Source organism: Mercurialis annua, linkage group LG7 (assembly GCF_937616625.2).
Source record: "Mercurialis annua linkage group LG7, ddMerAnnu1.2, whole genome shotgun sequence".
NCBI lineage: Eukaryota > Viridiplantae > Streptophyta > Magnoliopsida > Malpighiales > Euphorbiaceae > Mercurialis > Mercurialis annua.
This window is the reverse complement of record NC_065576.1, coordinates 2,909,417-2,921,942: the sequence shown is the minus strand read 5'-3', so window position 1 is coordinate 2,921,942 and position 12,526 is coordinate 2,909,417. Positions and strand designations below refer to the sequence as shown.

Sequence of the window (12,526 nt, the reverse complement as noted above, 5' to 3'; positions counted from 1 at the left end):
TGTGGTAATCTCGATGAGACAAAATAGTAAAGTGTCTAGTATGGTGAGATAAGAAGGCCATGGTGGCTTCTTCAATTATTATACTAGATTTTATCCAAACAATTTTTTCCCAAACATGAATAGTGCTAGAATCAAGTGGAGAACTCTTCAAGAGTATGGTCATGCAGCATTGATATAATATAACAGCTAGTGTCACAAACAGTTTTATAAACACAATACCAATGCGGTCAACGCAGTCAACGCAGTCGACGTGTAATCAAAATCTCAGGAGTCCAGAGCTACTTCGGGTAGAACTTTAATTCATTGTTCAATCTTAATTCAAAAGGTGCAGTTATCAGCCCCATTGAAACTCCTGAACAGTTGCTCCTTTCAAGGAAAATCCATGTCGTTTTAATCAAAACACAGCTCCTCAAACTTTGTCAAACTGCATGAGATCAATCAGTATAATTTTCATAAATGAAAACTTGGTAGTTTAAACAGCATAGTAAGAAACTGTCTTCTTCTTCTTTTAACAGAAAAGGGCTATGTGTCAACATGTAGATAATGCAATCAGCTCATGCCTAGGGTTCTTCACATCACTGTATCAAATGGATGTTAAGTCAGATGGGACCTCTTTTGGAATTAATGACTGGAGAACGGAGATATTATCATGTAAGCCAACTTTTACAATGTAAGATAAATCTAATTTATCAGTAGTTCTGCTATTGAAGACGCAAAGTTATACAGTTACCACAAAAATAGTAATCAGCAAAAGTTTACAAGTCTCATTGAAGGCATTCCACAAAATCGGAATGGGAAATGCTGCTCTATAACCTATGCTGCTAAAGAATATTTCACTCCCGAGGAAATGAAATGATGCATATTACATATGCCACAATCTTTTCCCATTATGTTAACCTCCATACTAAACAATGCCAAGGCACACGTATCACAACAATGAAGAAAATAAATCCTTTAGTGGAACCACAAACACATCAATATAAATCAGACAAAAGATAACTCAAAAAGCGCACCGTCTTAAAAGAACTTCAGGATTATATGGGAACAAATTCTTCTGTTGAAGATTTTGTACAGAATCTTTCAAAGAAAGCAAGCAGCCTTTGGCTTCCTTGAACAGCTTTTTTCTGGTTTTGTACTGCTTCTCGATATATTCAACATCTTTCTTTCCCTGTTCTGCAATTGTGGAAGAACTGTACAATGCATGCACAGATGATGCCTCCACCTGAAGACTAGAAATATCCAGACAGGTTTTTCTTTTCTTGCAAGATGAGTATTTTACTATTTTCTTCTGCATAGAAAATGTTGTAAACAAATGCCATGAATTGCACACTGTGCGTAAACACCTGCAAAAAGAATAAGAATAAAAAACAATAAGAACCATGCTGAAGTCATGTAGAAAAGGACAAATGAGAAAACAAAAGGACCAGCTCAGCAAAGAATCAAAATTGTAAGAATGCTTTGATGCTCCAAATAGATTATTTGACTGACGAATTATAAGGCATGAAAAATCAGGTACAAATAAAACCAACTGGAAGACGCACCTTAGAAGATATTCTGCACAATCAGTTCCTGTATCTTTAGAAATAAGGTAATCAAGAATTACTTGATGATCGTAATGCAACTGCAGGAGAATGAGGAATAAGAATCTCGGGAACAGTTCAATCATTAAGTCTAAGTAATCAAACTAATATAATGTGCCTCTTATGTTTGGTTCTTAAGCCTCTGTCTGGAGAGGCTTGCCTATATGGCTATGTTTGGAAGTTAGAACATCAAACCTTCTGAATGTAAAACACTTACCTCTGCAAGAAATAGATGGAACAGATTCACAGGATTAATGATGTGTGAAATATGAGAAAGAATATCTTCTTCTATATCTCCTAAAGAGTACTTTTCTCCATTAGACCTGCTTTAAAGTCCACAATACAATTAAGTTCAGGCACAAGGGTTATGTTTAAAGTCTAATAACTACATATAGCCAACTGAAATCTTGATGCTCACCATTGCTCAACACAAGAGTGTATGCTTCGCAATTGCAAAAGCACTTTAAATAAAACATCATCCTGAACAAAGAAGAAACAAGTAACTGGAAAATTAAAGTTCCAAGAAATGCATGTCTGTAAAGTGAAAAAGGAAGACATTGAATGCAACTATGCAAGTTAAGATGAAGTGATAGAGACTAGAGAGATCTAACAGTACTAACTACTAAACCTTCAGAGTTCAAAGTCATGAAATAAATTTAACAGTACTGCCTACTTAACCTTTCTCTATATGTACCTAAACCAGAGTGAAATTCAGAAATGTGATTATTGAATGCAGCTGATTTCAAACAGATCAGATTAACATTTAGTTGAGTTAACCAGACAAGTTTTTCAAAGAGTTGAATACAAACCTCATGCATAAAAAGCTGAAGGAAAGATGAGGTGAAATTTATACACTTCTCAATATATAATTCACGGCCCACGGACATATCAATTTCAAGATGCTCTTGAAGCCAATTATAAAGCTCTAAGAAGCCTTTCTTTCTACCACAACAGTCTGAGTCCGAGACTGAGTAACACAAGCAATAGTTAAGAGTTCCGCATGTACACTGCTTGCTCGAGTCCCTTGTTGAGCTGATAAGACCAAAACAACACCTCAGAAAAAGGAGAACAGCCCACCTTTGCAAGTGATTAGAGTTTATTCTACTTATTTCTCCATCAGAGAGACTTGATAAAAATGGAGAGCCTTCAAGGCTTTCATCTTGAGCAAATTCAAGTTTGACCGTGCATTTCCACAAAAGCAATCCAAAGTTATCATGAAGAAGTTGCAGCCATAAAGTCAGAGTGAAATAACCTATACAAGTTTGGTTACTGAGCCGGACCATCAGCATCTGCAAAACATGTGTTTGCTCATGTAAACCACAATTTTAATGGACTAAAAGAGTTATAATGCAGTTGTATCACAGCAAATATACACTAGATGCAGCTAAAAAGACAAGTAAAGTGCACCGGGAGTAACATCATAGCAACGAGTAAGCATCTAAAGAGGAAATCTGGTTGTTGTCAGAAGACTGAAAACAAGCTCTTTTCCTATGCAAGACATCTTTATGGTTGTCCTAAAGAATGTACGCAAAGACTATCACCCCTTTACATGAATCAAACAACTGAAGCAATGAGGAAAATTCTTACCAACAATTTATGTCTGAAGTATAGAGAGACAGATGAACAGTCACAATTCCCTTGCCAAGACAAAAATTTAGGCACAAAGCTCGTAATTAAGCAAAGAATTGGATAATGATCTTGTAAACCAATCTCTGCTTCCACCTCAAAGCTTTGTTCAACCAATGAACAGAGAAATTGAATAAAAGTGCCAAGAAACAATATTTTCTTCTGCTCGTCACAGATATTTCTTTCAAGTAAAGCATCCATATAGTGTACATTCCGAGAATCGCTTTCCTTAGTCCCACTAATCTGACCAGCTTGGCTCTCACCCCTAATATAGGAGGACATATTTGAAAGAAAAGAACTCACGGACCCAAGGTACACTCCATGAAGTTCATCATCATCTTCTTGCTTTAAATTTTTTAAAATGTTACGTAAAACTCGAATAATTGCAGCAGCCGTAGACCCGTCAGCATTTACTAATCTCGATTTTAAGACAACAAAGCTAGACGGATCACATTTTAAAACCCCGTCTCCACATGTAGCCAACTCCAAAGAATGTGACAACATATTACAGATCACCAATTTCAGACAAATAAACAACGATTTAACGAAAGAATCCCATTCACTTCCCTGCAAAAGAGAGAAAAATATTTACATCTTAACAAGATAAATAAAACACAATTAGTTCCAACACAACATTAACAAGTTCAACTTACAGAAGCAGACACAAATTCAGATATGACAACAAGAATGTTGCCAACTAAATGCTGTACATATCGATTCTCGACTGTTAATAATATTATCTGTCAAAGCAAATTTCAAAGCAAAAGCACATAAAAGTCAAATTTCAGAATACTGAACTTATTATTAAACATGACATAACAAACTTCAAAAGAAAATAAACTTCACCAAGTCAGCTAGGACTTTTATCAAACAGTTATGATCATCTTCATGATGCAAATCTAAACCACCACCACACTCAAGTTTTTGAATATCTCTATAAATCTGAGACAGTGCTATTAGAAGATCCTTCTCCTTTTCTTTGCTTAAATTAACCACTTCTAATTCCTGTATATTATAATATAAAATTAAAAATATACATCAAACAGAAACCCTAAAAATTATAAAAAAAATTATCAGAAAACTTAACTGTATGCACGGGAAGCTTATTAGTAATCAAACAGCAGAGCTTCGCAAAGAACAAGTGACGACACATTTTTTCAGATTCTGATAATCGCCCGCGAAACTGTAAGCTGCAACGTTAAGAGGCAAATACGGCGTCGCTTTACCGTCTGGTTATTATAGAAGCAGCATATAAAACGGTGGCGTTTCTATTTCTATAACGGCTTCAAATTTTGGCGGTTAATGTCACCATTAACGTTTTTAGAAACTCTGATAAACAAGTGTACAACTATTAACTCGCTTAAAAAGGCACGTCAATTACACGCGTTGATTCTAACTACCACAGCCTGTAGCAGTTATGCACAAGCTCCTTATCTTAACAACAATGTCATTGCTATGTATGCGCATTGCGGTTCACGATTGGATGCACAGAAAGTGTTCGATAAAATGCCTCAACGAAATATTATCTCTTATAATGCGCTAATTTCAGCGTATTGTAGAGATTGTAGCTATGTGGGTTTGAGTTTTAAGTTGTATGCTGATATGGGCTTCCGAGGGTTGAGGCCGAATGGAGCGACATTTACAAGTTTATTGCAAGTGTGTTGCTCACTTGAGGATTGGTTTTTGGGGTGTTTGTTTCATGGTCAAGTTATTAAATTTGGGTTTGTTAATGATGTTTGCGTTCAAACTACATTGCTTGGAATGTATTCGGATCGTGGGGATTTGGAATCCGCGGAGAAAGTGTTTATGAATGTGGCGGAAAAGGATGTTATACTGTGGAATTCGATAATATCAGCAAATTTAAAGAATGGTAGGATTACGGAAAGCTTATGTTTATATGGTGAAATGGTGAGGTCTGGTGAAACTCCTACCCGGTTTACGTGTTCATTGGTACTGAATGCTTGTAGCAAACTGGGATATTATAGTTGGGGACGAGTTATTCATGCCCGAGTTGTTATTTTGAATGTAGTACCTGATTCGGCTTTGCAGAATTCCTTGCTTGATATGTATTGTAGCTGCGGCGACAGAAAAATGGCGTTTAGTGTTTTCAGTAGAATGGAGAACCGGAATTTAGTTTCCTGGAATTCAATGATTTCGTGGTGTGCTAAAAGTGGAGAAGGTGAGAAAGCTATGGAAATGTTTGTCGAGCTGCTTGGCAAGTCTTTCTCTAAACCAGATGAATATACTTTTACAGCCATTATTTCAGGAACTTGTGATTTTCCAGCTTATGAGTATGGGAAACCTCTTCATGCTCAGGTTATTAAAGCAGGGTTGCATTGTAGTGTCTTCATAGGAAATGCCCTAGTGTCGATGTATTTTAATAACAGCGATACTGAATCCGCTCGAAAGGTTTTCAGTTTGACGAAAGAGAAGGATGTTGTTGTTTGGACTGAAATGATTATGGGGCATTGTAGGTTGGGCGATGGTGAAAGTGCAATAAAACTATTTTGTAAGATGTGTCAAGAAGGCCATAAGAGCGACAGTTTCGCTCTAAGTGGAGCTCTGAGCGCTTGTGCGGATCTTGCAATTTTAAAGCAAGGACAGATGATTCATGCTCAGACTGTTAAAACGGGATGCGGAGCAGAAATGTCTGTTTGTGGAAGTCTTGTAGATATGTATGCTAAAAACGGTAATCTTCAAGCTGCGGAAAAGATATTTTCCGAAGTTTCCAACCCGGACTTGAAGTGCTGGAATTCGATGATCGGTGGATTTAGTCACCACGGAATGGCAGAGGAAGCAATCACGCTTTTTGCTGAGGTTTTAGAATATGGTCTAAAACCAGATCAAGTAACATTCTTGTCCCTACTATCTGCCTGCAATCACTGCGGGTTAGTTGAGAAGGGGAAATTCTTGTGGGGTTACATGACGAGAAACGGCATTATACCTGGTCCGAAACACTATAGTTGCATGGTAAGTTTACTAAGCCGAGCTGGTTTACTGGACGAGGCAGAAAAGCTTATTACAGAATCAGTATACGGTGAAGAGAATTTGAAACTATGGAGAACTTTGTTGAGCGCTTGCGTAAATAAGCGGGATTTGAAGATAGGAATTCGAGCAGCAGAACGAGTGTTGAAATTGGATTCAGAAGATAGGGCAACATATATTCTGCTTTCAAATCTTTTCGCTGTTACAGGGAGATACGATGGTGTTGCAGAATTAAGGAAAAAGATAAGACAATTGGCATTAGAAAAAGATCCTGGAGTAAGCTGGATTGAGTCCAAAAATGACATTCATGTGTTCTCTTCTGATGACCAATCAAATTTGTTGATTGATAAAGCACAAGCTGAAGTGCATAGACTTCAGGTGAACATGAACAAATCAGTTATAGATGAATCAGAATTTGATGCAAGGATATATTCCACATAGAATTTGACAAGGCCATTTTAATATGAAGAAGCTTGATTGGGATTCTGATTTCGATATATGAACACCATATCTACGCTAAGTAGCACTATTTATTTCGGGGTTGATTGATCTATTTCACGTTAAACTTAACAGGACTTTCCAAAATGTGTTAGTATAAGGACTTTTCAGAATCCTCACTTCTGACACCGCGTTCACCTTAAAGAGCCAGAAAGTGTAGATATCTTAGCTTGGATCGTTGATGCTAGCTGCAAGCTGTGTCAATAATCACAATTTGTAACTATCCAGTCCATGTGAAGGAATAAAATAGAAACAGGAAAATTTTGTTGATTATTCATTTATAAGCCAAAATTTTGCAAGCTTATACAGTCAGAAAGATTAGTTTTGTTGATTTGCATCTAAAGTGTACAAGATTGACATTCTTTTGTCCAGGACAAATAGTTAGCTTTCAAAATCAATATATGATCTCTTGATAATACACTTTCGTCTTGAAAAATGATGAAATGTCACATGAAGTCACAGCTACATGAACTACAGAAACAAAAACGAGCATGCTATGCTTCTTTTAAGATGGATCTATATCGAAAATATCCTCTATCAAGGACTTATCGTACAAGGATCTCGCAGCAATCTTTATGAAGCCTTTATGGCCCAAAGGAATGAAGACTCACGAATCTGTCGCAGCAGGCATATGACAAGCAAAGCTAAAAGTAGCTGAATGGAGAGACCATCATCCGAGCATATAAAGAAGTTGGCATGAACATTTGATCAAAGCCATTGTTACTACCGCCGTGCTGTTCGGGATTTTGGTCTTGGTTTCTGTAAGGACATAGCACAATGGGATAAGAAGATCAATTATACAGTAGGATGCAGCAGAAGATAAAAGATATAATGACTGACAAAAGTTACTTACAGATGATCCTCCAAAGCTAGAGTTAGATGTGGTTGCAGGACCTATGAGAAAAAACGGATAAATTAATTCAAATGGTCACAAAAAAACTAAAAATTGTTAGAAAATAGCAATATTGCAACGATTCCCTTATCCAAACTTATAAGCTATACTCGACAACAGCAGCTACTCAATTCAATTAATATCTATTTAACTTATCTTTCTTATACGTGGAATATAAATAGGTGAAGTTCCAACTATGGTTAAATTATCTCTAACACACCCCACAAGCAAATAACTGCTTGCTATCTTTACCTTGTACTCAACTAGTCATAACATTAACTAATTAATCTAAAATTTTAAATAGTTATGTGAGACTCTAATTATGGTATAAATTATCTCTAATGCAGAGGGCTAAGTCCTTGACAGGGCAAAAGAAGAAATTCAAATAGGGAACTTAAATTATGCAAATGAAAAAACATTTTAAAAGAGATGGAGCAAATTTTTATAAGCAATGTAGCACAAGTCAAATGAACATCTGATAACTAAAGAAAAATCGTAACCAATTAACTCCTTATACGTCTTATTTATAAACCCGTGGATCCTTTTGGTCAACAGAATTTGGAGCGTGATACAAGCATTCATGTTAATCTTCATATAAATTAGGGTTAATGAATTAAGATTATTTTTAATTTGGAGGCGTTTGAAATCACGCGCTCCAAATTCCATTGACAAAAGGACCCGCGAGTATAAAATAAGCAGTTCACAGAGTGTTTTAAAAAAACAAATTGGTAAGCACCAATCCGAAAAAAAATAGTATGAGAACTTCTGAATAATACTGTTGAAAAACATTAAGCCAATATTAAAAATAGGAAATACCTGATGCAAACGGCGTTGAAAATAAGGAACCAGTAGCAGGCGTTGAAAATAAGGAACCAGTAGCAGGTGTAGTAGAAGCAAAAGGTGTTGCATTACCACTAAATAAAGAGGGAGTTGAAGCAGGAGTAAACATTGATGCCGATGATGAACTAAAAAGCGAAGGCTGTGAGGAAGGACCCGATGATCCAAACAAAGAGGATGTATTTGCAGGGACGGTTGGTGTTGCAAATAAAGAATTTGATGGGAAAGAAGAAGTTTGTGCAGTTGAAGGTGTACTGAAAAGAGATAACCCGCTTCCAGCAGGTGTCGGCTGGGCTGTTGATGCTGCAGGAGTTGAAGAGCTTGCAAATAACCCAGCGACCTGTGTTGAAGGTTGCGAATTTGCAGGCAAATGCAAAGTTGGATGTACTCGCTTAGCGGCAGCTTCTTGCTTTGCCGTTTCCCGCCGATCAGCTTCAAGGAAAGGATCATTTAGCTCCCCTCGACGCCGTTGATCAGCAAGATAGGCAGTTCTCATAGATTCAATGTACTGATGAATGCTCTCCACCTGGGCAAAACAAAATAATGAACTCATTAAAAGCATGCATCTTCAACCAAAAATCATAGTTCAGTTCTAATACATCCAGATCATTTTAATTCTACAATAATATTTATATGAAAAAGAAAGTAATACATAAAAATCCTTTGTACATCCAGAAACAAATTTGGATATCAAATATTTTTCCTTTGACTAAAAAGGAGTGTTTCAACAATGGAGAGGATTTAAATAAAATATGTTTCCGTAGGTTTGAGAAAATATCCATTTGCACTGGGTTGTTTATAAAGTATAAAGAATATGCTTCCACAGACAAGAAAATTGTGGAGCGTTGAAAAACCCTCGGAATTTTCGAGCACAACAACAAAAGAAATACAATATAAATGGTTAAGAGATGGGATAAAAAAATAAAGTTGCATGCTCATGTTCGTTTACCTTAGAAGCCACATGAACAAAGAAGCCATGCACATTTTCCATGACTTTTGGAAGAGACTGAAGTAATGAAGATCCAGGGTGGGAAGAATTGCGCTCAGAATCTAGGAGGAGTAATTGCTCTAACTCTTCAATCCACTGGCGGCACTCACCCAAGTATTTCTCAAATCTAAGAACAGTTTGCTGTAAAAATGGTGATGGTTTCTTAGGAAGACCGCTGTAGAAGTCAAAGACTGGCATAATAGACGCAGATGTTGTTTGACCAGCAGAGCCTGGTGTTGCTGTTGCTCCAGAAGGTTGAGATGGTGCAGTGGCATTTGGAGCACCTCCTGCATAGGGATGAAGGAACCTAGGCCGTAGCATCATAAAAGAACGAATAGCCATCTCAGTGTTCCGTAACATGTCTTTAGCATTGACCATAAGTTCGTGCAGTAGAGCTTTCTGTCTCTCCGTAGCAGTACTGATCCCCCCAAGCTCCTGCACTAACAGCCAAACAATTACTAAAATGTGCAGCTGCAAATCAATCATCCCAAACAAAGGTGAAGTTTGAAGAATAAGAGTTTACAATAATATCAAAATTCTCTAAAAAAGGTGAAGTTTGAAATTTTAAATAATCTTATAAAATAATCAGTAAGATTTATTTATATTCTATATGACTGTACTTTATTATCATCAAAAGTATTGAATATATATATGAATAAAATATCACACAAATTATTAGCATATAGTTAAAGTTTAATTCAAATAGAAAAATAATTCATGTGAAGGCAAGAAGGATTAGAATATAGAGTTAAAAATATCTGAAATTATAGTTGCAAATTTTGATATATAAAATAAAAGAGTAAAAGGCAATTTTAGACTTCTATGCTAAAACTTAAGTTACAAAAAAATTACTTCAAAATTTAAAAAAAACTACAAAAAAAATCCATACAAACTCAGTGACTAGTGCTCGAGTCAGCCAGGACGGCAAGTAACCGAACGGGTTAACAAATTATTTGCATGTTTATTCTAAAATGAGTTTTAAGATATATACAATTCAGCGAAAAAGCTGGTCCCAGTTTTCAGGTGGAATTGGCTAGAGCGAAGAAACAGTTTGACATCTATACTTCTAACATAAACTCAATTTTCAAGGCAAGCATAAACTTTTTAGTGAGGATTCTAGACACAAAAGTCAAAGGACATCAGGCTTTATTTTATATGTGATAGCTACATGACCCCTAAAATGCCATAAATTCATGTTAACTGTCACTTATGCTCTGATTAAATGCATCCCGCAAAGTAGTTTGAATCACAATTTAGAACCATAAAATAATATGAGCCAGATTACTGAGGGAACAAACAAGTGTAACAAAGTTCAAAAAGATATTGAATCAAAATGATTAACAACCAACAACAAAGCAAGAACCTGAACAATATGGCCTGCATCAAGCTCAAAGCCTTCACTGGAAACCGAGGAATCATAAAGACGACTGCTTTGATCTAGCCTCTGGCTCTCATCTCTATATTCCAATATTCGCTCCCTACAAACCAAATATCGCCACAGCACTTTGATAAGGAAAATTCTTACCTAAACCCGGTCTATGATATATTCATGAGCCAAACCTCGACATTTAATTTGAAACAACCATCAAAATAAACATAAAAAGCAACTAACTTTCAATTCAAAAGTAAAATCAAAAATCTTCCCTTATAACAGCCCAAAAGCAATTGAAGCCCAACAGAAACAATTAAAAACCCAGAAAACAAAATGCAAAAAGACAAAAACTATATTAAAAATTAAACACGAGTGAAATTAAACCCTACTCAATTTGAAGTAGACATTTCTGGGAATCAGGGTGTAAATCAGCCCACTTGGTACTGTAATTCGCCGGAGCTTTATCATTAGTGAACAGATATAATTGCTGATGCTGCTGCTGTTGCTGCAATTGCTGCTGTTGAAATTGTTGTTGTTGTTGAAATTGGTGCTGTTGTGCTTGAAATTGTTGCTGTTGAGAGAAAAGAGGGTTGCTTTGTTGATATTGAAATGGCGACGGAGATTGTTGTGGTTGCGGTTGCTGTTGCTGTTGTGGAGTTGAGAAGAGAGAATACGACATTTGTGTTTGATTCAAAAAAAATCTTAATTAGGGTTTTAGATTGTGCATTTGGGGTTTTTCCTTGATTTTTAGGGTTTTGGGGGAAATTTTGAAAAGACTAAATAAAAAAATTTAAAATCGCGCCTTACAGGATTGTTGATTTTAAAAGAAGTTGATGATTTTGCTAATTGGGATACGTAGAATAGTTATTTGTAGTTTTGACTGATTGTCTTTGTAGATATTGCCATTTGGTACTTCTTGCTTTTTGTTATTTCTAATTTGGAATACTTCTTTCTCTAATTGGAAATAAGAAAATTGCGGATCCACCACCGATCGGCTCAGTTGGTTCTAAATATGAACAGCAAGAGAGAACTAAGAGTCATGTCACTTATTAAAAGCATTTAGACGAATTGTTAAAGGGCCGTACAAAGTGAGAGGTTCAGGCGGTGAGATGTCGAAACTAATCTCTCTAGGAATTTACCTAAGTGGTTGGATTCCACACTAAAAGGATAGTCGGACTCAATGTTATTAAAACCGGACCGGCCGGTCGAACCGGATTAACCAGAAACCGGTCAGCTGTCTGGTCTGGTATTGATGTAAAAATCCAAGAAATAGAAAATCGGTTAAAATCGGATCAGACCGGTAAAATCCGGTTATTTCTCTAACCCGGAAAAATCGGTTATTAAAATTTTAGCTCAAAACTCAATTTTTTTTGTCCAGACATGTGGTCGCCCCCATCCATGTGTTTATGACATCTACTATTTATGTGACTTGTTTTTTTTTCTCTCTTACATCACTTTCTTTTTTTCTCTCATATTCAACACATTCTCTCATATATTCATTTTAAAATTTACACACACATTAATTATTTTAAATATTTTTTATTATAATTAAAATTACATAATAAATTTAATATTTTTGAATTTAATATATTATCGTATAAAGTAATTCAACTAAAATCAAATTTTATACAAAAAACTTTAGTAATTAATTTTATTTTAAATATATCAGCGTATCTTATAGAATTTAATTATATATTTTCTATTTTTGTAACTTTTATTTATTAAAAATAAAAAAATCATATTTTTTC

At 35.7% G+C, this 12,526-nt stretch overlaps 3 protein-coding genes across 6 annotated transcripts; 1 reads left to right on the top strand and 2 right to left on the bottom strand.

Annotated features, from left to right (window-relative positions):
* Window positions 1-327: 327 nt before the first annotated feature.
* LOC126654619 (uncharacterized) lies at window positions 328-4,378 on the bottom strand. 4 transcript variants are annotated; one of them, XM_050348534.2, is made up of 10 exons: window positions 4,294-4,378; window positions 4,053-4,211; window positions 3,860-3,946; window positions 3,168-3,773; window positions 2,390-2,869; window positions 1,999-2,060; window positions 1,798-1,906; window positions 1,542-1,621; window positions 1,014-1,343; window positions 328-424 (listed from the first exon to the last, which is right to left on the bottom strand). In XM_050348534.2, the coding sequence occupies exons 1-10, from the start codon at window positions 4,357-4,359 to the stop codon at window positions 391-393; spliced, it is 2,013 nt and encodes a 670-aa protein (XP_050204491.1). In that variant the 5' UTR covers window positions 4,360-4,378; the 3' UTR covers window positions 328-390. The 4 variants fall into 4 exon arrangements, with proteins under 4 accessions (XP_050204491.1, XP_050204492.1, XP_050204488.1 ...); XM_050348535.2 differs by having other exon boundaries at window positions 390-424; window positions 1,798-1,903; XM_050348531.2 differs by lacking the exon at window positions 328-424 and adding an exon at window positions 432-578.
* Window positions 4,379-4,508: 130 nt separating this feature from the next.
* Window positions 4,509-7,107, top strand: LOC126654618 (pentatricopeptide repeat-containing protein At3g50420). The gene has a single exon (XM_050348530.1). The coding sequence runs from the start codon at window positions 4,509-4,511 to the stop codon at window positions 6,630-6,632; it is 2,124 nt and encodes a 707-aa protein (XP_050204487.1). The 3' UTR covers window positions 6,633-7,107.
* LOC126654620 (nuclear pore complex protein NUP58) lies at window positions 7,071-11,672 on the bottom strand. Its single transcript, XM_050348536.2, has 6 exons — window positions 11,168-11,672; window positions 10,770-10,884; window positions 9,368-9,841; window positions 8,398-8,944; window positions 7,543-7,583; window positions 7,071-7,448 (listed from the first exon to the last, which is right to left on the bottom strand). The coding sequence occupies exons 1-6, from the start codon at window positions 11,455-11,457 to the stop codon at window positions 7,413-7,415; spliced, it is 1,503 nt and encodes a 500-aa protein (XP_050204493.1). The 5' UTR covers window positions 11,458-11,672; the 3' UTR covers window positions 7,071-7,412.
* Between the last annotated feature and the right edge of the window lie 854 nt (window positions 11,673-12,526).

Coding starts and splice junctions, on each gene's coding strand:
- LOC126654619 (XM_050348531.2), bottom strand. CDS start 4,359: ATGTGTCGTCACTTGTTCTTTGCGAAGCTCTGCTGTTTGATTACTAAT. Junction 2,870..3,167: donor ACTTCAGACATAAATTGTTG/GTAAGAATTTTC, acceptor CATGTTTTGCAG/ATGCTGATGGTCCGGCTCAG. Junction 1,622..1,797: donor TCCATCTATTTCTTGCAGAG/GTAAGTGTTTTA, acceptor ATTCTCCTGCAG/TTGCATTACGATCATCAAGT.
- LOC126654618 (XM_050348530.1), top strand. CDS start 4,509: ATGTCACCATTAACGTTTTTAGAAACTCTGATAAACAAGTGTACAACT.
- LOC126654620 (XM_050348536.2), bottom strand. CDS start 11,457: ATGTCGTATTCTCTCTTCTCAACTCCACAACAGCAACAGCAACCGCAA. Junction 9,842..10,769: donor ATGCAGGCCATATTGTTCAG/GTTCTTGCTTTG, acceptor CTGTTAGTGCAG/GAGCTTGGGGGGATCAGTAC. Junction 8,945..9,367: donor TTGTTCATGTGGCTTCTAAG/GTAAACGAACAT, acceptor TGTTTTGCCCAG/GTGGAGAGCATTCATCAGTA.